The 26,065-nt window shown below is 45.1% G+C and overlaps 1 protein-coding gene across 1 annotated transcript in view; it reads right to left on the bottom strand.

Moving 5' to 3' along the window:
* Positions 1-111: 111 nt before the first annotated feature.
* GCM1 (glial cells missing transcription factor 1) overlaps positions 112-26,065 on the bottom strand; it is a 47,113-nt gene continuing 21,159 nt past the window's right edge. The window contains exons 4-6 of the mRNA XM_075598183.1: positions 18,340-18,452; positions 14,933-15,061; positions 112-2,053 (exon numbers count right to left, since the gene is read on the bottom strand). Of these exons, the coding sequence (XP_075454298.1) occupies positions 1,421-2,053; positions 14,933-15,061; positions 18,340-18,452 (875 nt within the window). The 3' untranslated portion in view covers positions 112-1,420. The remainder of the gene's footprint in view (positions 2,054-14,932; positions 15,062-18,339; positions 18,453-26,065) is intronic.

Raw genomic sequence — 26,065 nt, 5'->3', positions numbered from 1 at the left:
ATTTAAAGTTTTATGTAAGGAAATAATATTGGTTTATGTAATAGTTACAGGCATTAAACAATGTCTCTTCTTGAGAGATATTTTACATATAAAAGAAAGAACAGCCTCTTTTCTTTTTGGCAGTTTTATTTATAGTCCGATTTACACAGCCCTCAACATGCAGGTGCAATCAAATATTTTCACCCCCTACTTGATGTTTACTCAAATATTCACATCTTCTGTATTCACAGTAGGAACACTCTGAGGTCTTCTACTTTCTATTCTCATTAGCCACCAACTGCAGCAAGAGTTCCAATTATTTGAGGATACCATAGGACAGGGGTCTCAAACTCGGTCCTCAAGGACCACCAACAGGACAGCTTTTATTGATATCCCTGCTTCAGCACAGGTGGATGACTGAACCACTGATTCAGCCACCTGTGCTGAAGCCTGGATATCCATAAAAGATGACCGGTTAGTGGCCCTTGAGGACTGAGTTTGAGACCCCCTGCGCATAGGTTAACATTAAATATCCATGTAAATTGCTGCCAGTGGTGATCACTTTGTTATCCATTTGTCTTAGTTCACCCTTTATTTCCCTAAATCTTATTATTCCCCCATAGCAACAACATCAAATGTTTAAAAAAAAAGTTTTTTTTTTCTTGTTCAAGGACATTTGTTCAGTGTGATGCCCTTCCACCACAATGTCAAGCCTTTCATAACCATTAGGGAAAGAGATTATTCTACATTTGAATGAAATGAGGGTACATGCAATATCAAGGACACCTGACGTAATTGGGTGCTCGGAACCTTACCAAAGTGCAAGCTGAAGTAGACATTCCCTTATGGACCTATTTAAATAGTAGCTGCTTAATAGAATTATTCTATTGTACACACGGACATTGGGCTTTATTCTCCCCCCTTCCTCTGGCAAAGAAAAAGTGCTGTTCAAAAGGAAGCTTTGCGACCTACAGGTAGCAATATGTTTTTCATAGATCTATTGTTTACAAGCATAAATTCACTGATAAATCTGGTCCAAATAAATTGTGTTGTTGCCTATTGAAATACACCAGGTTTCTAAACGAGTTATATTTGTTTGCCCTTTGTGGTAAACTGTATGAAGCCATATGTCTAATCTTAAAACCGAAGCTTCATTGTTTAACTGCTCATATGAACGGAGTGATTTATGTCATTTATGTATTTTGACATAAATCAGGGCTGCTCAACGCCAGTCCTCAAGCCCCCCCCCAACAAATCAGGTTCAGGATATCCATGCTTGGGCACCCCTGATTCATGTCAAAATACATTGTCCTGCAGCGGGAGAACTGTTCAATGCTGTAGGAAGTCCAAAGGTTCAAAATCAAGCAGAGTATCAGCTTTGTAAGAAAATTCAAAACAATAAATCGGGTACTTTCTTTCTCTGGCAAACCCCAGTTCATTTTCACATTGTTGGAGAAAGGCAATTTGAACTATATCTAATTACGTATGGCTCTTCCTGATAGAGATGATAAACAGCTGATGGAGATACGCTGCTGTTATGGTTGATATGCAATATCCCTCCGTGTAGATCATCTACGGTGGACTTAAAATTGAGGAAACCCCCCTTTGTTGTAGATTCCACATTGGGAATTTGGTGGCTATTCAAGTCAAGGCAGCTATGTAAAGATGAGATTTCCCAGCACAGATCTTCCAGTGGTTGTGTGTAGTTGGAGAAGTAGTTGTCACCGTGAGGACTTTTTCCCACCAAAGTTTTGTTCCGTGTTTGCTGATCTTCATTATATAGATCAAAGTCCATAGCTGGCTTTGTCAAGTCCCCACCATTGTACTCATCACTGTCATTCTGGTTGTATCTGTTGGGGTTTTTGCTCCATTCCACTTCACTGAAAGGTTCCATGAAATAAGTCGCTCTCCCAAAGTTGTAGCTCTTTGCAAGAGACAAGCAGTTGTTCAGCATGTTTTTGGTTGGTGAGGGATCCGTATCCATATCATTAAAGTCATAGGAAGGTGGAAGGCCCTCCTGGTTGAAGACTGTGGAGAGCAGGTTCTCCTGATTATGTATTTCACCTGGGAGGGTCTGAGAGAAAAGTAATTGAATATTAAGTTAGCACTAGATCTCAATAATTTTTGTATATTTGCAAATATTTCAGTATACTGTATGGATACAAATTCGAGACATGACGTATTGTGCAACATGTTCATTTGCTTTCTCATCAGAAGTAAAATGGTAGTTGAGCCCAATAAGGCATCTTGCACTATAAAGATATTTAGTTCAGAATTGTAGATTGTGGTAAACTAATGTGCATCAATGCTTTGTTTGCAAAATGGATATATTCATAAACCCCTTTGATAATGCATATGCTGCATTACTAAGCAAAAATGAATACAGCTACAATACTAAAATAGTCTCAAGCCCTGTATAAATTATAACTGCTGACACCCACTGCGTATTTCTCACCGTTACATTGAAATTCATGTGGTGGGGAAAGGCTGTCTTGCTGTTATTATAGGCTGTAGAGCAACATGAATAACCCTAACATGATATTTACACAGTGATGGTCTGGTTTACCATAACTCTCAACGTTCCTACTGTACGTAAAATGTGTTCTGATTTGCCAAAAATATTTCAGTGTTCAGTAGCTTCTGCATTTTTGGGGGAATTGCTGCTATAAATCCGCTTGTTTTTTTTTTTTTTTTAATTCTACTACAGAGTTTGTCAAGGCTTCACACTACACTGCCTCTCCTTATATCCGAGCGCCCATCTCTTACCTTTTAGCCTGCTATTTCTTCTCTGCTAAAGGATGGAAGGGTGGGTAGCGGTGTTGATCCTTTCTTCCATGTAGTAACAAAGGAGGGAGAGGGAGTAGGTGGTATGATAGATTTTATTGGACCAACAAGTAGTTGATATGTAGTTGTAACATAGCTACTTGTTGGTCCAATAAAAGCTAACATACCACCTACTCCTTCTCCCTCCTTTGTCATTGCTAAAGGATGTCTCCTCTCTTCCCCACTTGTGTCGAATGCTCTGTCCTCACATCTGAGACCTTTTTTCTTCTTGAACTACCTTCCAATCACACAACCACTGCATTGTGCACTGATTTATACATAGCATCTTTCTCTTCTCAAACAATCATTATATTCTATTGCCTCGTCATCTATCAAAAATTGCAAAGACATAAGAAAATCAGGTAGAATCACCAGACTGTCTTCATTCCATAGTACTCTTATTTCATATTCCACATCTAATGCTCTAGTAACTGTATTGGTTCATAGAGAAGAATTAAAGTTCATTGACGTAGTTGCACACAACCATGCCAAGTCAAATGTCTCCGTTCAGTGCTCAGTGTAGTAAAATCGAGGAAAAGGAGCATATTGTTTAGACTCCAAATGAGTTATTTCAGAAATGTATTCTAGTACTGTAGTTGTTTTGCACACATTTACAGTCCATTAACAGCAGGTTCAATGGGTTAAATATTGGTGGCTGATGCTATAAAACAAATTGGCAAGTAGCAATATTGAAATCATTTTTGAACATTTGCTAGTTCTTATTTACAATGGGACTCTGAGAAAGGGATGCTATTATTTGTATCATGTTTGCCCCGCCCCTTTTATAATATAAACAGATTTAGGCGTATTCCCCTTTTTACGAGGACAGGTAAAAAATGCAGCAGCAATCCAAATATAGTAAATAAAATTACTGTATTACTCACATAGTAAATGCAGCATATATTCTGTGAGTAAGAAATTAATGCTGTTTACTTTCTTTGGAGTGCATTTGGTTTGATCTATCCCACTGACAAACTGCACTTTTTCCTTCTGGCTTTAAGACTTTTTCTTGAACTCCGCTTTTTTTAAGCCCTTGAGCACCACTCACCTTTTTGTCAGAGGACAAACTAGCCCAACTGTTTATATGGTGTGTATTAGAGTTGTACAGTGTTAACCATGCTTTATTTTCCACTCCTGTGAATTGAAGTTAGTGTGGGCCTACAATGCACTGCTCACCCCTCTGACAGAAAGAGTTACTGTATTGCTGAATGTTACCCTGCTTCTCCCCATATTAAATAGGGGCTTAGCAGAGTGGGATGATACTTAACTGGGGTTGCCAGACATCCCGTGTATATATACGGGATTGTCCCTTATTTAAATGAATTGTCCCTGAAAGGTGTGCCAGGATACATAATTGTCCTGTATTTCAGGGGCACCGGAACAATTCGAAGACGAAGGTCCGACCGGCAGTGACAGGAGGAAAAGGATGGCAGATGGTGGCTGCAGAGGAGGACCATGGCGATGGCAGCGGAGGGAAGTGATGGAGCTCGCCCCAGTGGTATATGACCCAGAAGTCAATTACAACTTTCAGTGTCTGCTGGGGCAGGATCCAGCACTGCCCTCTGCCGTCGCTTCCGCCACCATGGTCCTCCTCCGCAGCTGCCATCCTCCTACCATCGTTACTGGCCTGACCTTTGTCCTTGAATTGTCTTCCCCCAGGTAAGTGCTGTGCAGCGATAGGGGGGCTGTATGGAGGAGATCGGGCCATGTGAGGAGGAGGAGAAGGGGAGCTGTGAGGTGGAGGAGAAGAGGAGCTGTGAGGAGGATGGAGAGATGGACAGAGGGGGGCAAGAAAGATGGGGAGGAGAGAGAATGGCGGGGGGAGAGAAAACAGTGTGTGTTTTTGTCATGAAAACATATATGAAATGTCTGGATTTAAATGTAATTTTCGTACTGAATTTTGGCGTCCCGTATTTACAAAACTTAAATGTAGCAAACCTAACTTAATTTGCAGTATGACAACAGCAAAAGGATAACATGCAGCCTGTAAGGTACTGTACATTGGTAAGAACCATTACCAAGACAATGATCAATATCTGACATTACCTATATAGTAACCCAATGCACGCTAACAGTTCATTATTGTCTTATTTGGGATTGCACTTTGAAGTTTGCTCCATCATGACAGTGCAAAATAAATGACATAAATTAAATAAAAAAATACACACAAATACATTAGGTACATAAGCTGCTGTAGAAATACAGATAGTGTATCGATGCAATAGCAAACATAATTAATTTTGCTAGCGTATAAGATTAAAGAAAAAAAAATACTGTAATTGCTACTCTGCAATGTTGCAGAATGCCAGCAGCTATTATAATGATGTTGCTGAGCCTGTTAACATGATGTTGCTTGTATTGAATAGTTTTGCAATACAATGAAATGCATGTCTTGCTGAAAAGTAGGTAAGAAGCCTCCTGGCCCCAGGCAAAGTGAAATGGTGTGTTCAGAGCCTGTGGAATGTTGTAAGGTGAGTTTTAATGCATACCCAAAGGAATTCAATAATGCGCGTGTCTTTATAAGGTCACAACCACAGCACTTTACAAAAGAGATATTAAAATACCAACAACTCGAATACAACACAGAGCTAAGTGCTCCAAGCGTGAACATTATCCATAAAGAAACCCTGCAACCAATAGATTTCACTCTGTGGCCATGTTAATATAGCCATGCATAATAATGGTATACTACTTTCCTCTCTGTTGGCAGTAAGTCCTGATAAGTACAGGTATGCCAGTAGTAGTTATGGAGGTTTTCCCTCACACCCTGGTGAGGTGCCCTATGTATGGAGGGGAGTGGCTGTATGCTCTGAGTCCCTGGATAGTGACATCAGGGATGCGCCTGCCTCCTGAAGTATATAAGGCACAACACAGTTAGTTAGTGGGTGTTCCAGCAGTTATGCGAAGTAGCTGGTAGCTTGTATTTTCCTGCATAAGGGATTGTAGGAACACTTTGTGACCCTAGTGCAGTAACTAGCGGTCCAGGTTGACCAATCAAGCCTGTCTAAGCCACTCTGTGTCCAGGGACCTGGCACAGAGAGGATCTCCCTAGGAGAAGAGGGAATCCCACTCCAATTTGGGAGGGCGTACCTGGCAAAGGGACAGCACGGAGAGATGTGCGGCTAGAGCCGGCAGCAGCATGGGGCAGTCTGCTACATCCCAATCTACAATAAAGATGACCTTGTTAATGAAACCCCCACTGTGTGAGTGTGAGATTACTCAGCAGTGGCAGTCACCACCAAGAAGGAGTTCCTCATCAGGACCATCTCCCTGCGGATGCACAGACCCTGATGAGGTGGAGGCGCTGCACATGATGTAAGTTGAACTCGCACCCACTACCTCAGCTACCTGTCCTGATGACATCCCCTAATACCATCAAGCGGGAGACTCAGGAGTCCTGTTGCCTACAGGTGCACCACCACACACAAACACGTAATGGGGGGTTGGTTAGACTACGTACCCGGGCCAATGTGAGATTAGGGGGGGGAAAACCCGTTACAATTGGAGGCGCTGCTGAGATGGGACCTGTCAACAGGACAGGCTTTTGCTAGGCACACGCTAGGAAACAGGGAAAGTGTATGCTGCCACTTTGTGCTGTGTTGGGATGGAACCGCAGGGATAACCTGAGAACCTGAGAGGAGTTAGTGGGTCTGGAGAGGGGCTATAGCTGTCCGAGTCACCTTGAGGTAGCGCTAGGGGTAGGACACCTGAAGGGATAACCTGTTAACTAGGTCAGGACTCCTGGAGAGGGTCTGCACTAGGCTGACCAAGAGAGGTAGACGCCCAAGTACTGCATGGAAGCCCCAGAGTACTCTAGCCATTCCAGATCACTTACCGAAGGGAGCACAGACTGGGGGGAAGGAGATACAGTAGACACTGAGAGAGTGAGCCTAGCCTGAGGTAGTGCAAGCACGAGTCAGATCTACGTTAGGTACATAAGGTGGTGTACAAGGCATGTTTATTGTACTGATGTGGTAGCTGCCCCGCAGAGCGGAGCTCCATGTACAATAATCCAGTATACAGTGATCGAGAAACAACCATCAGAATGGAGGATCTGCAAAGCGCAGAAGGTCCAGGATGTCGGACTGAGGAAGAAGAACTAGCTACAGAAGAGACTTTTGTGAGCTTGTTATGGAATGGCGTGAAAGCCGTGGCTGCGCCGTGTTTGTCCTGTCTATGTTCTCGGGAAAGTACCCTCGAGACTAGTGAGGACGACAGCCTTGCGAGATGGGAGGAACGAAATGGACTTTGTTATACACCAATACACAAACAGCCAGACACTACCTCAAATATGGAAAAAGACGATACTCACCAAAATGGCGGTTCCCGCGTTCCCGGGCTACCGCGTGGGCCAGCTGCAGAAAGTCTTGCAACTTTGCAGTTTGCTAATTGTTGGCCAGGTGGCGGCAACGAGAAAACTCTACCCTGCTGGGGAGTTTGGCGCGAAAGCTGGAGCCACGCCCTCATGGACTATGACTCACTGTGCACCTGTGCTGGGTCAGCCTACAAGTCTAGGAGACATCCCCCTAGTTTCAACCAGGGGGAGTGGTTTGCCTTTCCACCGGATGCTGATGGAGAAAGAAGGAGGAGGGATTGCTCAACCAGCCCCTGCCCTTCAGTTGCAAAGAGCCATTGATCGATACAGACCTCTAAAAAGAGTGCCTCCGTTGGTGACTATGGCTGAACAGTCTGAAAAAGTGGACCAGAGTCCCTTGATTTCTAACCATCCCTACTCGGCTCCAGGAGGCTTCCTGATTATCCGCGTAGAGGGTGTGGAGACAGTGGTCTGTCTCTGCCTGCAGTGCAGACTGCCGGGTGGAGCTGTGGGCAGCGAGGCTCGGTGCCCTCACTGTAGACTGCAGTATATGTGGCCTATGACGACGTTTGTGCCGGTACAAGCCATGGGAGTGAAAGATTCTACCCCGATGTTGGCAGCAGAGCTTCCGGGTGCACTGTGGAGGGAGAGTGCAGGCTCCGCGGAGCAGGAATCAGGCCGGGTTCTCAAGGCCGAGAAGACCAGCCATCGGAGAGGTGACCGGAAAGGAGCTCATCGGCGGTCCCCTACTGGAATGCCCCGCCCGAACTGTAAATTGGAGTCCTCGGATGAGGAGTGTGCCCGACTGGCTGATACCCAGGACTTGTTAAACGAGTACCATACCAGTGGTACGCCTTGGCGGGATGCTATCCCGCGTGGTGTGGAGACACGGAGTCAAGTGTCTCCAGTACCGCGACCACCCGATCGCCGGAGTCCCACTGCCGTGGTGACTAGCGGATCGGAAGGAGGTCGATCCACCCCGACGCTGCGAAGCAGTAGGCCAGCCCAGTGCTCGTCGCAGACCCAGGGGGTGGAGGTGAAAGAAGAGCGGATCCAGGGTCAGGCTGGACCGCGTAGCAGACGGGCGTTGCCGGATGTCCTTGTGGAGGAAGAGGTCTCGATTGGGGACCCAACCCAAGATGGCGTCGCAGCACGTGCGTGTCCAGAGGCAGTTCCGGATGACCAGAGTGGCATCGAGTGGGAGATGATCGCGCCTCTGCGGTCGAGCAGCGGAAGTCGATCCCCTACGGACAGACGGAATGGGCGCTCGAGCCGGAGAGAGAGGAGCCCAGCTGCCAAAGAAAAGAACAGACTTTGTGGCGGAAGCGAGTCAGGTATTGCGGAGGAGCAGGTCGTAACCCTGCCGATACCTACCGTCCGGCCCCGTCCCCCAACCCCGTCCACTCCCAGAGTTAGTCCCAAGGCCCTAGTTAAATCCCCTGTCCCTGTCACGTGTTCATTCGGGTCTACATCTAGCCTGGGGATGTCAGGGGATTCCCGGGGGCCTACCGAGGATCGGACTGAGAGCCTGGACTGGGGAACTTCGGATGATGGATCGGAGGGTGGAGGGAGGATTTCCCGACAAGGGTCGGTACCCAGTGATAGTACCAGTGTGTTGAGTATCATGGGTGGAAACAGATCACAGCCTTGGGGAAAGGTTACGCCATCTGAGAGTACTTCAGGGGTATCATCGGGCGGGCCTGAAGAGGAAGAGCCACTAGAATCCAACTCAGAGGAGGTACGGGAAACTAGATGGTGGGCGCCACTATATGAGGGGTATGTCGCCTGGATAGACCGCACCCGTTTCATTTTAGAAAGGGATGGGGTAGTGGACCATTGGTGGGCTCCCGGGGAGTTCAGTGATGATGCTTACCTCAAAGAGTTGAGAGTGAGGTGGAGCCGAATTAAAGCGGGTTATATTAAACCGAAGGGTTCCGAAGGATTAGAGGATCCGGTGGAGTCAGATGAGCCCCTGTCATGGGTGTTGCCGGGAAGGGCTGGGCACACTAAATTGACCCGAGCCTGTCGAGCGGAACGAGCCATTATGGCAAAGTATAAGCGGTCTCATGGGCTTGAGTACCCTTATGTCCCCGAACCTCTGATGAGAGAGATAGAGGATAATCGAGAAAGGTGGCTCCGTAATGACATAGAATATTACATTGTTAATAAGGGAGGGGCCATTAAGGGAGTTCAGGCTGAGCAGAGGGTTTCCCAACTAATGAGGGTTTGGAAAATCGGGAGCAGCATTTATATGCACAAAGCGGTGTACTGTAATGAGCGAGGTCTGCCTCGAGAGTACAGCGTGACAGTCACCGATGCAGCGGGGCGGGAGGTGAAGAAACCAGACCCTCGACACTATTATTAGGTCCCGGAACAGAGTGGTCTGCCTTTTTCTTTAAGTGCTCCCTGCTGGTCAGTGAGCGTGATGTTCTGACATTATTATGTAGATGTGGTAATGTTTGACGCTTAATTTGTGTGTTCTTTTACAGTGTTTCCTGGCGCAAGGTACACCAAATTTAGGCCCCAGCCGGGACGGTGGGGATTCACCAGGGGGAGTATATAGCCATGCATAATAATGGTATACTACTTTCCTCTCTGTTGGCAGTAAGTCCTGATATGTACGGGTATGCCAGTAGTAGTTATGGAGGTTTTCCCTCACACCTTGGTGAGGTGCCCTATGTATGGAGGGGAGTGGCTGTATGCTCTGAGTCCCTGGATAGTGACATCAGGGATGCGCCTGCCTCCTGAAGTATATAAGTTAGTGGGTTCCAGCAGTTATACGAAGTAGCTGGTAGCTTGTATTTTCCTGCATAAGGGATTATAGGAACACTTTGTGACCCTAGTGCAGTAACTAGCGGTCCAGGTTGACCAATCAAGCCTGTCTAAGCCACTCTGTGTCCAGGGACCTGGCACAGAGAGGATCTCCCTAGGAGAAGAGGGAATCCCACTCCAATTTGGGAGGGCGTACCTGGCAAAGGGACAGCACGGAGAGATGTGCGGCTAGAGCCGGCAGCTGCATGGGGCAGTCTGCTACATCCCAATCTACAATAAAGATGACCTTGTTAATGAAACCCCCACTGTGTGAGTGTGAGATTACTCAGCAGTGGCAGTCACCACCAAGAAGGAGTTCCTCATCAGGACCATCTCCCTGCGGATGCACAGACCCTGATGAGGTGGAGGCGCTGCACATGATGTAAGTTGAACTCGCACCCACTACCTCAGCTACCTGTCCTGATGACATCCCCTAATACCATCAAGCGGGAGACTCAGGAGTCCTGTTGCCTACAGGTGCACCACCACACACAAACACGTAATGGGGGGTTGGTTAGACTACGTACCCGGGCCAATGTGAGATTGGGGGGGGGGGGAACCCGTTACATTAGGTTAAAGGTATTCGCACATTTAGTTGTGGTAACAATACAGCCACCAAGGGGTTACATGTAAAAAAAAAAATGTAATTCTCTGTCTTCAGGGTTAACCTGGTCTTGGCATTAATGGGCCAATAAAAACAATGTGTTTATAATAGTAGTGACTGGTGAAAGTGTACAGATGTACCAGAGATTTGACCTGATCTCTATGTCGGGGGTAGCCAACTCCTGTAATCAAGAGCCACCAACAGGTCATGTTTTGAGGATATCCCTGCTTCAGCACAGGTGGCTCAATCAAAGACGGGGCTACTGATTGAGCCACCTGTGCTGAAGCAGGAATATTCTCAAAACCTGACCTGTTGGTGGTCGGCTACCCCTGACCTAGGTTAACTGCAAAGGGAATCGTGTACATTCCTGACGCTGTCCTGGTTAGCAGACAAAGCGGTGACAGAAAGAGCACTCTTTATTTCCTTACGCATTTAACCATGTATGATAATTAAAATCTGATGCAATTCCCAAGGAGAACAAAGATTTGTAGTGGGCAAAATTAGGCAACAATATCGAATATGGTTGTCTGTGGTGCATTTGTCATATTTGTTTCCGCAAAGATTAAAATTAGCCCTGTCAAGACAGATGTCCCAGTATGCATTAGGCCTGGGACCCGGTGCGCCCGGCGGCGCGGGCGGCCACACGCGAGTTCCCCACCAGCAGGGGAATCCTCCCTAGCCGGTCCCGGTCCCCCCTGGCTGCACAGCTCACTACATGCTGTGACGCGTCAGCCGCTACGGGATACAAGAGAATGGTGATCCCTAGCGTTGACACGTCACGTGGTGTGGCTGTGAGCCAATGAGGAGGGGAGGCTTCGGGAGGAGGAGAGGCTTCGGGGAGCGGGGAGGAGTGTGGGGTGTATGTGTGTGCCTGAGTGCGTGAGTGCCTGCCTCTGTGTGTGTGTGTGTGTGTGTATGTGTATGAGTGCCTGCGTGCGTGCGTGTGTGAGAGTGCCTGCGTGTGTGTGTATGTGTGTGTCTGAGTGCGTGAGTGCCTGCCTCTGTCTCTGTGTGTGTGTGTGTGTGTCTGCGTGTGTGTATGAGTGCCAGCCCGAGCTCGTGGAGGGAGGGAGGGGGGGATTGTAACGGGTCCCTCCGCTCAAGCCACGCCCCCCCTCCCGCTCAAACCTCCCACTCCCGCCCACCTCCCGCTCCGGCTCCGGCTCCCTACAGACCGCATATCGCGGTCTGTGTCTGTCAGCGCCCCGCCTGTCTGCAGTGCGGGCGCGCTGACGCAGGGAGCGGGGCCTTAGCCTTAGGCTGCACTTATAGTGCCGGTGATGGCGACGCGACGGTGACATCAGGCTGCGGTCGCTGAAAAAATCAAATTGAGATGACTTCCACCGATCGTTCTAAGGTCTACAGGGAGAGCGTTATAGGGTTTTTTATACTCTTCGATTCATTTGAGTTTAAAATAATTCTCTCTCCCAGAAATAAATGTCACAAAACATTGATGAGTGGGAGATAAGACAGACCCACAAAAGGTTGGCCTGTCCTGGTCACAGGTGCAAAGATTTGAGACAAAATTAATGCATTTAGGTATCAAAATTAGAATTCAACAAAGAGGGGTATTATACCAATTAACACGGGAATTCTCATATCTTCAACATCAAAACCTCTTTGACGGAAACTAATATTGTTCATTGGTAACATATAGGTTCTCTGTTTTATCAGTTTATGAAAATGTCTCCATTTATATATTGTATGTCTTTGTAACATTTATTTTCTGTAAACAAGCACAGTACCGTGTTTCGTCTATTATATCTAAGATGTAATAAGTTATGGTCCTTGGGCTCTAATTAAACATAATACCCTTTTGATTAATCGCATTTTCGGACACATATTGCTACATTGTTTGTTTTTTTTTGTTAATTACATCTTTTTTTCTGGTAAATGGTAGACGAGGAACTCCTGAGGGTAAAACCTTAAATTAGACCTGGTGGTCGGAGCATAATTGAGGTGTAGCATGATATTGCTCCTTTTTAGTGGCCTGCGGGGGAGGTAAGTGAGTCAGCTGAATGTTTTAACCCCTTTCACAGACACAGCCGCGTGCGCACAGGCATGGTGTTCGTGACAAGCCTGGATTCACTTATCTCGTATTGAAGCTCAATCCCTCATTAACTGCCATTGAACTAAATGGCAGTAAACTCAGGATTGATCTTCAATACCCGTTATCGGAGTTTACTGAATCTCCTTGACGGCACCTATTCAATATACTGGCTCCTGTGTCACAGTGCAGGGGAAGATTTTAGTTTAAAAAACAAACCTATGTCAGGTCCCTATTTAAAATAAATGTGAAGCTACCATTCAAATTACTGGGACGAAGTGGTATGTGAATGTGACACTTACAGAAGCAGTAGGAGTAAATATAATGAGTGGAGTGGGTTGAAGTGTTCGGACAAAGGGGTGTCTGGGTGATAAGATTGTGGAGTCTTTATTTTAAGCATTTGAGATGCTTTATGAATAAAGGTGCTTTGTGAATAAAGAGGTAGAGGGCAGTGAGGGCAAAGGTTTCATGATATATAAATAAATAAAGCACAGGTATAGTGGGAGATTAGGTCTGAGACATACAGTAGGAACCTATTAATAAAACTGCAATATTGCCAACTCAATCGGCCAAAAAAAAAAAAAAAACCAGCGTGCAATGTGACGCAATAAAAATCTGGCAATTAGCCTTCTAAATTACCTGCACAAAAGATACACGGTTGACATCTCATTTGCATGCGCTTTTCGCCTGACTGCAATACCAGCTGGAAACGTACAGAAATCGCATCTCCCTCCGGTAGGTGAAATAGGACTTTTGCATGAGAGAGAATCTCCCCTTCTCCTCCCCCTCTGCAGCAGGAGCATTACTTTGCCTACCTGAGCGAGGTGAGATACCTGGCTGTGACTGTCCAGGTGACAGCTCATGGATTTGTAATTGAGCAAGTTTGCCTCATTTGTATCTCACATGGCATCGCATACTGTACACACAACCAAATAGCACAAAAATCCTAACAAAGTTGGTTTTTGTACGGTTTGGACATGAGAAGGGCTTAATGAATATGGCAAGATTCAAATCCGTGCAAAAACTGCTGTAATAGACCTTGTAAAGTCAACAAAGCATGAACATTGTTATTCTCACTGTCGCCCAGGGAATCGCAATGCTCACAAAACCCACCGACAACACCATTTTACAAGGATTTTTAATGTGTAAAGGGAAAAAAAATAAAACTAAAAGGTTTAAAGTAGGCAGACAAACAAAAACAATGTAAATATAGTCATAGGGCAAATAACATGGACACACAAAACAATGCGGAAGTGAAGAAAACACATTGGGGCTTATTCTAGTAGGTTCGATAACTTTGCCATCTCGAACGGTGTGGCTTGTTCCCACCGAACGGGTTGTCATTTGTGTCATCACGGTATTCAGCAAGAATCTGAAACCATTTCCACAAGTCTCAAACCATGAGGTACGAAAATGCCAATACCTCTCGGTGTAGCAGCGATGGTATCTCAGCCTCTCTCAAAGTTCTCCCCTGTACGATCTGGACGCAGTCTGTAAGAGCTGCACAGAGAGAGCTGCCTCTCCCTGCACAGCTTTTATTTACATCTTGATACTAGTGTACGTGAGCAGGGGGTTTAAGGGGCAGAACCACATTGATTTCAGGTCCGGGGACTCCATGCTTCCCGAGTTACAGGCCCAGGTATGGGGCGCCGGTATTTCCTATGCGTTTAACTGTCCCGGTCACGTGACGCGGGAGATTTAAACCATGCAGGGGGATACCAGCACCCCATACTGGGGCCTGTACCTCGGGAAGCAGGGAGTCCCCGAACCTGAAATCAATGCCGTATTGCCATGACAACGTGATGCCGTGACATCTAAGGAAGAGAAAGGCCCACCGGACCAGGTTAGAGGCCCCGCGAAAGCCCCTGCACCGAGCCCCGCAAAATTCCAAGCAGGCCCTGAATACAACCAAACAAAAGTAGCTAACAAATTGCTCAGCTTTGGTGCAGGGTAGAAGTGTCCCCCGCCCCCCCCCCCTCCCCCGATGGCCCCTCTTGGAACCTACTCTCTTGGAGATCTTGCAGATCCCTCTCCCTTATAACCCCAATCCTTATCAGTAGTTGAGTGGGAACAATCCCTGCACTCCAGGCAGAACCTCAGAGTTGGGTGTGGTTTCCTGAGCCTCACATAGTGAAGGGGTTTCTCACTTCACTACCCATTCTCTTGTAAGCCCTGTGAACTCCCTCACCGTGATCTTAATAAAGAGCAGCAAATTCTATAATTACACTGTTTCTGCCAAATAATTCAGTAACATATTGCAATACAATCAACTATGCAATTGAAGAGGCTGGATGGTTTATAGAGCTGTCTGTTATATATGCTAAATGTACAGAAATAAACAAAGCTACTGTACCTCATCAGCTCTGCTCCTTTTAAGTCCCAGGGAGGTGGATACAATAGCTGTACGTTTCTTATGTCCAGTCTTTCTGGCTTCTGATTCTAGTTTTGTTTCCGGTTTTGAATGGTCATGAACCCCTTTTGTCTACAAGAAATGAAAACACACTAAAGGTAATAACTAAGACACAATATATGATCAAAACAAATTAATACATTAATACATTACTTCAGAAGAAGCAAAGATATATACGATTATAAACCATGTGTGGATAGAAATTAGCAGTGGAGGTAAAAGTACAAAGAAAATGTTTGTAAGGATAGGCTATCAAATACCACCAAATATCTGTGAGAGGGAGGAAGCCAAAGTGCATTTGCAAACAGAGAAGGCATCAAAACTAGGTCACTTTTGCATAATGGGTGATTTTATTTATCCAGGTATAGACTAGGGGAATGAGATTCGTGTTATAATGAAAGGAAAAAGCGTTTTTGGGAGTGCTTAAAGACAATTGCATGACCCAAATTATTGAGGAACCAACCAGGAGAGGGGCAATACTGGATTTGGTAATATCAAACAATGTAGAAGTAATAACAAATATTCAATTCCGAGAACATTTGGGTAATAGGGATCATAACATGGTCTCATTTGAAATAAATGATCAAGAAACTATATTACTTGGGTTCAACAAAGACTTTAAAGTTTAGAAAGGCAGATTTTAATAAACTGAGGACTAATCTACAAGGAATACATTTGGATGATGTTTTTGAAGGGAAAAATGTGGAATATAAATGGACAGTCTATAAAACATTGTTAGAAAAGCACACTTATCAGTGTATACCATTTGGTAATAAATATAAAAGAAACAAGTCTAAACCAAATGTTGCCAAATAAACAGGGAGGGGAGGAAATGGAAAAGAAGAGGCAGGCATTTCTATTCTTAAAGTCAGCAGAGATGGAGGCATCATATCAGAATTCTAAGGAATGTAACAAAAATGGCAAAAGGGCAATCAAATTAGCAAAAATGGATAATGAAAAAAAGGATTGCAATAGAAAGTAAGATCAACCCTAAAAAAGTTCTTTAAGTACCTTAATAACAAAATTTTTTAGAAAATATAATATAGGACCCTTTCTGTGTGAGATGGGCAGGCAGATTATTGGATATAGGGAAAAAGCAGAGATATTAAACAAATTCTTTGCCTCAGTGTTTACCAGGGAAGAATCCATTGCAATAGTAGTGCTGCAGGAGGAAGCCACAACCTCTATAATAACGAACAATGCTAACAATGCTTGTTAGTTTCTTTGAGGAGGTAAGTAGGAATTTAGACCTGGGTAATGCAGTTCATGTGGTCTTCTTAGATTTTGCAAAGGCTTTTGATACAGTTCCACACGAGGTTAGTGTACAAAATAAAGCAAATTGGATAAAGGATAGACAGATAACAGAGATTTGTAATAAATGGAACATTTTCAGGTTAGGCTAAAGTTGTGAGTGGAATACCTCAAGGATCGGTACTGGGACCGCTGCTTTTTAACTTGTTTATTAATGACCTTAATGAATTTGGGAAACAAGAATAAACAGGCAATTTACAAATTAAATGGGGATACATTAGAAGAATCATTGATGGATAAAGATTTAGGAGTGCTTGTAGACAGCTGACTTAGCAATAGTGCCCAAAGTCATGCAGTAGCTGCAAAGGCAAACAAGAGCTTATTTTGCATCAAACGGGCATTTGATGGAAAGGAAGTAAACATAATTATGCTCTTTTATAAAGCAATAGTAAGACCACTCTTTGATATGGAGTACAATTTTGGGTAGCACTCCTTAGGAAATACATTATGGAACTAGATGAAGTGCATAGAAGACCCTCCAAATTAATAAAGGGGATGGATAATCTGATTTATGAGGAGAGGCTAGCTAAATTATATTTGTTTACATTAGAAAAGAGGCATCTAAGAGGGGATACAGTATGATAACTATATACAAATATACAAAAAACAAACAAAAGGGTCCCTCATGAATGCACTCAGATAGACCTAGTGAAATTGATGAAATGTAATTAAAATCAATTTAATGAATAATAAAAATATGTTTGTACAGAGGGGTGTGGTAAGAAGGTCCAAGACCACCCCCTAATGACATACCAGATGAACTTCCACATCAAGTCAGTAGGGAAGAAGACCTAAGAATACACTATACATGGCCAAATGGTATATAGGCTATAGTGTGTAAGGGTTAATTCCGTCAGAAAAAAAGTATCTGCATGCAATGAAGCAGTACTATTATCTAAAAAAACAGCAGTATAATGAAATAATATCTACCGGTACTGAATCTAAAGGAATATAATCCAAATAGCACAGAGTAAATACCAAGAAATGGCCAATATGAAGTACAAGGCTAGTGTTATATAACGGTGTAGATGTATGATAGGCGTGTGTCACCATTTTTTGGTATTTATTTTGTGCTATTTGGATTATATTCCTTTAGATTCAGTACCGGTAGATATTATTTCATTATACTGCTGGTTTTTTAGATAATAGTACGGCTTCATTGCATGCAGGTACTTTTTTCTGACGGAATTAACCCTTACACACTATAGCCTATATACCATTATACCATTTATACCATTTGACACAATCTTTTACTGAAAATGTATATCAATAGCAATAGACAATGTGTAAAAACACATACAGTGCTAATAAATACATACAGAAGGCATCAATATCAGAACTAACAGAAGGGGGAATTATACATCAAAATAAGGTAAGAGAGACTAAGCATAGAAGGAACTACCAATCTGGGGGAACAAAAGGAAATTAGTATTTCTCATCTCCTTCCCCCTATTTTTTGTTTGTTTGTATTATTATCTCTTAGGGATCTGGGGTCCCATTTGTTCCTATTGCGTCACCATTATTAGGATTTTCGGATTTTTTGTGCTGGCTAAACACTATATTTTTTTGTATAGCAACTGTATAGGTTTCAAAAACAGAACATCAAAGTTTGCACTCCAAATAAAAATCATATATCAGACAAAAAAAAAATCTCTTTGAGAAAGATGGCGTCTCTGCGGTCTCCCCGCCTCCGACACTGGTCTCAGCGTCCTTTGCGATGCGTCCGCGTCACATCCGGTCTGGATTTCGGGTGAAGGGGCGTCTGTAGGACCGCGTCTCTCTTCGGCATCTCTCATTATACACATATACAACATATGCGTGCGACTACATCAGATAACCCACACTACTACTCTGTGAAAAAATAGTATTGCACTATTACGTTTCCTTATCTCCCTTTTTTTGGCACCTGTGCTCCCCAAGTTTCTGAAGATTTCTTCCGTCAATTAACAGAGAACCACCTTGGGTGGAGGACAGTAGATGAGATATTGGTTCTCGGCAGATTATTGTATGTATGCTGATTAAATCATTTTGCAACCAACCTGAAAATATATGAATGCTCCTTCATGTCTCCAGAAATTGGTGACGGGAAATCCGCCATGACCACGACAAGAGATGAGTTTCAAAGATCCACTGCAATTTGGGCAATGTTTACCTGGAAGATAAATCATAACTGCAATTAGACGTGTGTGTATATAATTATATATATATATATATATATACATATATATATATATATATATATATACACACTATATATGCGTTGAGTGGTTCACACCTGTTTTTCTTATCATTAGCACTAACGTCCGTTAAAGCTGCAGTTCAGTCAATATCCTGCATGTGTGTTTTTTTTTTAATAAATCTGTTCTGTAGTAAGAAAAAATACTTTTAGCATTTTCTGTTTTTAAAAAAACAACTTTGAAAGACCAATTTTCTTGTATTCTATTTTAACAGCCATTTGCTAAGGCACTGCCCCTTCATGTCCTGTCACAAGCCCTGGCACACCCCTTTGTCAGCCCTGCCCTCCCTCTAGCACTTGTCAGTGCAGGAATGCTCATGAATATTCATGAGCTTCCACTGACAGACAAGCAGATTATAAACAAATCCCAGCTTTTAATATGTCACCAAATTTCGACCTATCAATACATGGAGAACGAATTGACCTGCAGCTGTACAGTTCTTTAGCTAATTAGAGATTGCACACATGAAACTATTGAAGTAAAAAAATAAATGTAAACAAACAAAAAATAAAAAAGACTGAACTGCAGCTTTAATGTTAACGACAGGCTGTCTTACTTTTAAGACAGCACTTAACGCCTCGTGAGGCAACTTTCAAGATCCCCGTTACCACTTAACGAGACGTAAACGGCTTAAGTCATTAACGGACTTCTGTGGATCTACCCAGACGGCGTCAAGTGACCCTTATGTGCCATCAATTTATTTTTCCATTCAAAAGAGACCATCGATTCCTCAGTGAGAACTTGATCTTGATGAATGTGGGGATACCCACAAAAAAGGCATGTGGTGGAACAAAGTATATTATGAGTATATTTTAGCATCAAATCAGTTTTTTATCTTTCATGTATCATATTATTTACATAAAATGAAGTTGAAAAGAGATTCACAAGCTTTTGAATTAATGCAAAAAATTTGCAAATGCACTATGAGTAAAATTATATTAAAGGCTCTGCATACGCACAAGCACAATGCTACCAAAATATTGGATTGTTTCTGGTTGAACCAAACTGTACGTAAAAAATAAATATATCCGTGTTGTGTGGCTACACAGAACCTTTACCAGAACTGGCTAACCCAATGCCTGAAAACCTTTCTCAAAATGATTTCCATCTCAGATTCTTCTGTCACCTTCCAGCTCATTGTGACAGGGTGAGGATTGTATTGTAAATAAATCATAAATAGGTTACAGAGGGAAAGGAGTGCATGATTTACCCCAAGATTCAAAAGTACTGTACACGTATTCCCCGCCCACTCTATCCGTCTATCATCTCAAAATACAACCACATCAAGTTGCACTATCTGTCCTTCCCCTGTCGTTCCTTGTGTTTATAATGAAATGAGACAATTAGCCGCTGCAATGGTAAACTCTATAGGGGTAAAAGAAAATGAATAAGTGGTAAATACATTTGCCTTTCTTATAATGTTCTTTTGGCAAACAGAACAGTGTCCATAATATTACTGCAGTGATGACTGCCATCATTGCATTATAATTGGTCTGATGACTATTCATCATTGAGAGATGTTTATCCACTTTCAAAGGTTTGTTTATTTATTTAGTTATAAAATGTTTTACCAGGAAGTAATACATTGAGAGTTACATCTCGTTTTCAAGTATGTCCTGGGCATAGAGTTAAGATGACAAATAATACATGGTTACATTAAATAAACAGGGTTATATAGGTATACAAGGTACCGTCCCTGCTCCGACCAATTAAAACAATATCAATGACAAGTTTAAGTAGTTCAATCTGGATGACTAATTATTATTATTATTTACATAAATATGACACTAATAAGTATTTTTGAATATTGTTTTTATTTGGTAAACATGGTGAGCTGACACATGGAAGTGGTGTGATTTGATTTCGTTACTCCCTTTTAGCTTTATCGGCTGTGTGAGCTACAGGTTGGGTAAACACTTCATTGACAAGCACCAACATCCAGAGGCCCAATTAAAAATAATTTTAATTTCCGAAGAAACCAAAGACACATGTTTGTGTAAGTATACTTTTATTTCTTTAAGGAAGGCAAATTACAGTTGTTTTAAAAATGTTGAATTTATGCAAATTAGCAGGAACTGCCCTCAAGAAGTTGACACTTACTGATTTTATGACCAGGGAGGCGCGAGTATCCCCCCCAACCCCTTTACACTAATTACACGTTAATGACCGAATGACGAGAAGGACAACGTTTTGGAGGTATAAAGGCCGTGGATTTGTTTATTTACAACTGGAGATAGCTACTGTCCCGGTCCGCGCCCGAAGTGCTCGGTGCTGGTAACGCAATGGGGGGGGGGGGCCCGGAAGTATGTCCCGGTGACCTGCCCCCTCGCTTCAACCCGCTTTACCAGCCCCGAGTCCCTTCCGGCAGGACGAGCACCTACCCCCCCCCCTCCCCAACTGCCGCCGTGACAAAGCAAATTGGCCCCACTTTGATCCTTCCATCTGGATCTTTCCGTCTCCGTTTTCGATCCGGTCTATCTTGGCTTCTGTGGAATAAAGAGACGTTATACCGGCCCCCGTGATTGTGATGATCCTTAACTAAGAAAAAAGATGGGTGGGTGGGATTCTGCTGCGAGCCAGAAGCAAGTGACTGATCCTTGCTCCTGGCCGCAGGTATAACCCCCCTTCTGGCCCCTCCCCCGGCTTGCCCCTGGCCACTCCTGTGGCCCACCTGGTTCGGGGAGGCCACGCCCCCCGGTCACTGGCTGTGCCGCCCAATTGGGCTGGCCCGCTCTATAGTGGAACTATTGCCACAGATTAGCCGCAATACTGTATTTGGAACTGTTAGGAATAAAATATTATTTGATGCAAAGATTTTCTTTACTTTATGTGCATATAATGACCCAATTGATTTACCTTGCATTGTACATAACAACATAATATTCTACACAATTTTATTTGCAAATAATATTTAAAAGTTGACATATATATATATATATATATATATATGATCCGACGCTGGGACTGAGACGTCACAATATATATATATTGTGATGTCTCAGTCCCAGCGTCGGATCTTTTGTCCAGATCAAAGGCAGGAAACACTGTATTTCTCTAAGCAGGGGTTTATTTACAGGGTATAAGGCAGATACAGGGTTAACTCAAAACACCAAAACAGAAACAAAAGACCTAACTCCTTCCAGGAGTACTGACTAATACTGCTTAGTCCCCAACTACAGTAATGGTGGGAGAACTAAACTCTTTTCCCCACTTTACCCAGTGTACCTGCAGCAGGTCTCCTTTCAGTCTCTCACAGGGCTGTCTGTGTGTGCCTTCCCAGATCAGTATAGCAGCGTCTCTCACCCTCTCTGTATAACTCTCAACAGTGTGTGTCTGGCAGCATGGGATGGGGGGGGGGGGAGGGGGGGAATCTCTGTATCACTTCCTGACTATACAGGCTAGGCTAATTAGCTCATTAACTCACAGCTGAACAGAGCTATCCAGAATGATTAGCATTAGCTAGCATGATTAGCTAGCAGCCATGCTTTTAAGCAGATATGCTTTTAAGTATATATGTTTCAAGTATTTATGAAGTTTAAAAAGGAAGGAAGACTATTGAATCACTCACTCATCTCTTCTCTTTCCTCAGGTAAAAACATATTCCAATTGTCTGTCTATCCTGATATCCTCCCATGCTGTGTATTTAGTTCTATTTAGGTAAAAACATATTCCAATTGTCTGTCTATCCTGATATCCTCCCATGCTGTGTATTTAGTTCTATTTAGGTAAAAACATATTCCAATTGTCTGTCTATCCTGATATCCTCCCATGCTGTGTATTTAGTTCTATTTAGGTAAAAACATATTCCAATTGTCTGTCTGTAAATCATCCCCCTACTGTCTTAATTTAATTCAGCTTTCACACTTGTGCAAGGCAAGGCAACACCCACCTTAGAAAAACCATTTGCTTTAACTACCCTCACATGTGCTAATTAAGTTTGTTATGCCAACCAGGTGACTTTGTAAAAGTATATAAGTAAACTCCTAACAGCCATTGCTGCTAGCAGCCATGCTTTTAAGCAGATATGCTTTTAAGTATATATGTGTAGCCAGGTTCCCCCCTGTCATGGCTGACCCCCTCCTCCCTTTCGGCAGACGCTGTGTGCGAGGGAGTGAGGGGGGGCCGCGCGCGCGAAGGAGCGATCCCTGGTAGCTAGGGACGCGAGCGGCGAGCAGGCCGGTTGCCGGGGACACGATCGGGCCGTCGCTAAGGCCGCGATCGCGTTGCTACCGGCCCGGCGGCTCGGGAAGCAGGGCGCCGCCATGTTAGGGCTGTTGCGCATGCGCAGTGCCCCAACCCAGCGCGGGAGGACCAGATAGTTCGCGCATGCGCGAGATGAGCATGCCAGCCCCCAGGGTGCATAGGGGCAGAGACACCTGACGCCAGGGAACCAATAGGGCTGAGGGATTTGCCTGGGGAGAGATTGCTACATTTCGCGGGGTTTTGCAGCCACGCAGGCACTCAGGATCCGGACCAGCTAGGGGTAGGAGGTGGATGCAGGGGTGAGTGACCCTCTGCATTAGGCCAGCAGCCCCCAAGGTCCCAGTTAGGTCCTGAGCCATCTATTAGCTTGTGGAGTGTAGGGACAGGCCCTAGATAGGGACACTACCCCATTTATTGGTTGAATAGACAGGGACACAGTGTTGAAGCCGTGCGGCCCTGTGAGGTGGGTTCTGGGCTCAGAACACCACCCAAGACCCTGCGACAAGGAGTGACATTGTCGCGCTGGACTTTCAACCCACGCGGTGTGGAGGACCCCGTCGGATCGTGTGGATTTATATCGCGGTACCCGTGGCTGGAGCCCGGGCAGGTAACCTGCAACTCACGTGCACCAACCAGGCCTATCACCAAACATAGTGGCTGCGCAGTCACACACACACATGTACAGTGGTATTTGACTTCGAGAACACGAGACATTTGGGTGGGGGTTACTGGACACAGGGTGGGGTCACATTGTGGGTGGTTAGCGTCCGCCGTGACGCCTAGAGGTGATAGCGTCCGCCGTGACGCCTAGAGGTGATAGCGTCCGCCGTGACGCCTAGAGGTGATAGCGTCCGCCGTGACGCCTAAAGGTGGTAGCGTCCGCCGTGACGCATAGTGTGGTTAGCGTCCGCCGTGGCGCATAATGCTGTTATGCTGTTTTGATGTTATGCTGTTTTGATGTTATGCTGTTACGTGATTTGTGTGTTTCCATGCAGTAAAGCCCGTCCTGTTTTATATTCGGTAGTGTTGTGTGGTTGTTCCTGTGAGGGCCTCCTCCCACTCCGTTGGGATCCCTCCCAGGTGGAGGCGTTGCACCTAGAGATGTATGATAAAGATGTACCCCAGGTTCCCCAAGCGGAGGCTTAGGCTCCTGAGAGCCACACAGGTTGTACAGCAAGTAGTAGCGGCGGTAGTCATAGGGAACACCCGTTACATTTGGAGGCGCTGCTGAGATCTCAGACCTGGGGTGCCCGAACTCAGTAAAAATGTCGTTAGGTTACACGTTACCTTCCCGCCAAGAGGTGTACACGTGGGCGGTAAAAAGGCAAGTCCCGCCCTCACAAACCCTTGCTGTAGGGCAAGTGCCCGCCAATGCCTCATCCTATGAACTATGTTTAATCCTAATGCAGTACCCAGGCTTAGAAGATGCCAGAATCTTGGGTCGCCGCTCCGACCCCGACGGGTCATGGTGCACCGTATTAATCACTGGGGGATGTGAATTGTCGCCCCAACAAGGCCCATCCAACTTGCGTTTCCACGGGGCCCTCAGCTCAGGGTGTCCTGTTATATATCCTGAAATGCCGATAAAACCCGAACCCTGTAGCCCCCGGACAGACTTGCTAGAGACTAGTATGTGCATGTCCCGGACCCCACCAGAAAGTATATGTGGGGATGAGGCCAGTGTATTATCCTGTGCTAATTGTCGCTCAAGCAGACGGAGCTCCAGCCCCAGTAGAATGGGAGAAATCCAATTACTAGCCCAGGCCATCCAACAACTGGGTAGGCCCAAGCACGAATCCCCTTCCCCTCAGCCATACCGCAAGTTAAAGCTCTTTTCAGGGGTAAACCCTACTCCCACTGGTGAAGAGGCTTTTGATGTTTGGAAGGAATATGCTTCACAGGTACTGGAAGAGTGGACCTGTCCTGATGAGGTGAAAAGACAACAAATCATGGAGTGCCTGCGCCCGCCTGCGTCCACTACCATCAAGATGTATAAAGATCAGCATACGGGGGTTACCGCACATCAGATGATGGAGTCGCTTACCCGGGCATATGGTAAGGAAGATGATGTGAGTAAGCTATGGACTAAGTATTATAATCTCCGCCAGAAAGAGGGGGAAGACCTATCCGAGTTCATACAACGGATCCAATTGCTCTTGTGGGAGCTACGTTCCCGCCAAGTCATCAAGGCCTCAGAAGTAAATGAGTATAGGCGCACTCAATTCCTGCGGGGAGCCATACCCACGCACCATATCGTGATAATGATCAGATGCACGCTACAGAAGGGAGACCCCCCTACTCTAGAAGACCTACTGGATGAGGTGAAGGGTCATGAGGCCTATACTAGGTTGCATACGCCCAAGAAGGCCAAAGACCCGCGCAAGGATGAGACCAAGGAAGCAACAGTGCCCAAAGCAAAGGGGAGCAAGAGCGGTAAGGATACGGCCACCCCGGAGGTGCCTAGGTCCGCTCCCAGGTCACTTGACGGTCCGGGTCCCCGCCCAGACTTCCGTTGCTTCAACTGTGGCGAGCAGGGCCATGTTGCAAGGAACTGTTCAAACCCCACTAAGGCCCAGACCTACACCGTGACCGTGCGGAAGGCAAGCTCGTCCCTATCAACCATACCCGAAGATGTTGCCGGGGAGTCGGGGAGGCCTTCCACGGAGGAGACGCCCCCGTCCGATGCTTACTGCCGAGTAGGGCCCACCGCTGTAATAAGAGTCGTCGTGGAGGGGATATACTCTTCAGCACTTCTGGACACTGGATCACAAGTGACCATCATCTACCGTCCATTCTACGACCAGCACCTCAGCCATCTTCCCTTGCAGTCAGCCGAAAAGATGAAGTTATGGGGACTGAGTAAAGATGATTATCCCATAGACGGAATAGTAGCGGTCAAGCTGGATATCTTGCAGTTGAACACTAACAAGTCGCATCCCATGCTGGTGGAAGCTTTGGTCTGTCCAGAGGCTCGAGAACATCCCAGTGCCCCCATCATACTAGGCACGAATGCCGATATTGTGAGGTCGGTGATTCGCTCATTCCTACAAGAAGCCGGTGAGCTACCGTTGTCATCCCTGAATATAGCCCCTGGCCTGCGGGAAGAATGCTATAGGGTGGCGTATGAGGAACAGTATGGTGAAATCTTTAATCAAGAGCGAGGGTTATTGCAGATTCCACCAGGGGGAGTGAGGCACGTGACAGCGCTGATCAAGTACCCCAGTCGGCGCGAACACGACCGATACTTCTCGCTAGAGACCCTCCCCGAGTCTGAGAATCAGTGGGGATACCGAATGATACCTGAAGTACGGGATTGGCCATCTAC

This window comes from Ascaphus truei, chromosome 4 (genome assembly GCF_040206685.1).
Source record: "Ascaphus truei isolate aAscTru1 chromosome 4, aAscTru1.hap1, whole genome shotgun sequence".
Classification (NCBI taxonomy): domain Eukaryota; kingdom Metazoa; phylum Chordata; class Amphibia; order Anura; family Ascaphidae; genus Ascaphus; species Ascaphus truei.
Note: the sequence above shows the minus strand (reverse complement) of the source record. Positions and strands in the feature narration are given on the sequence as shown.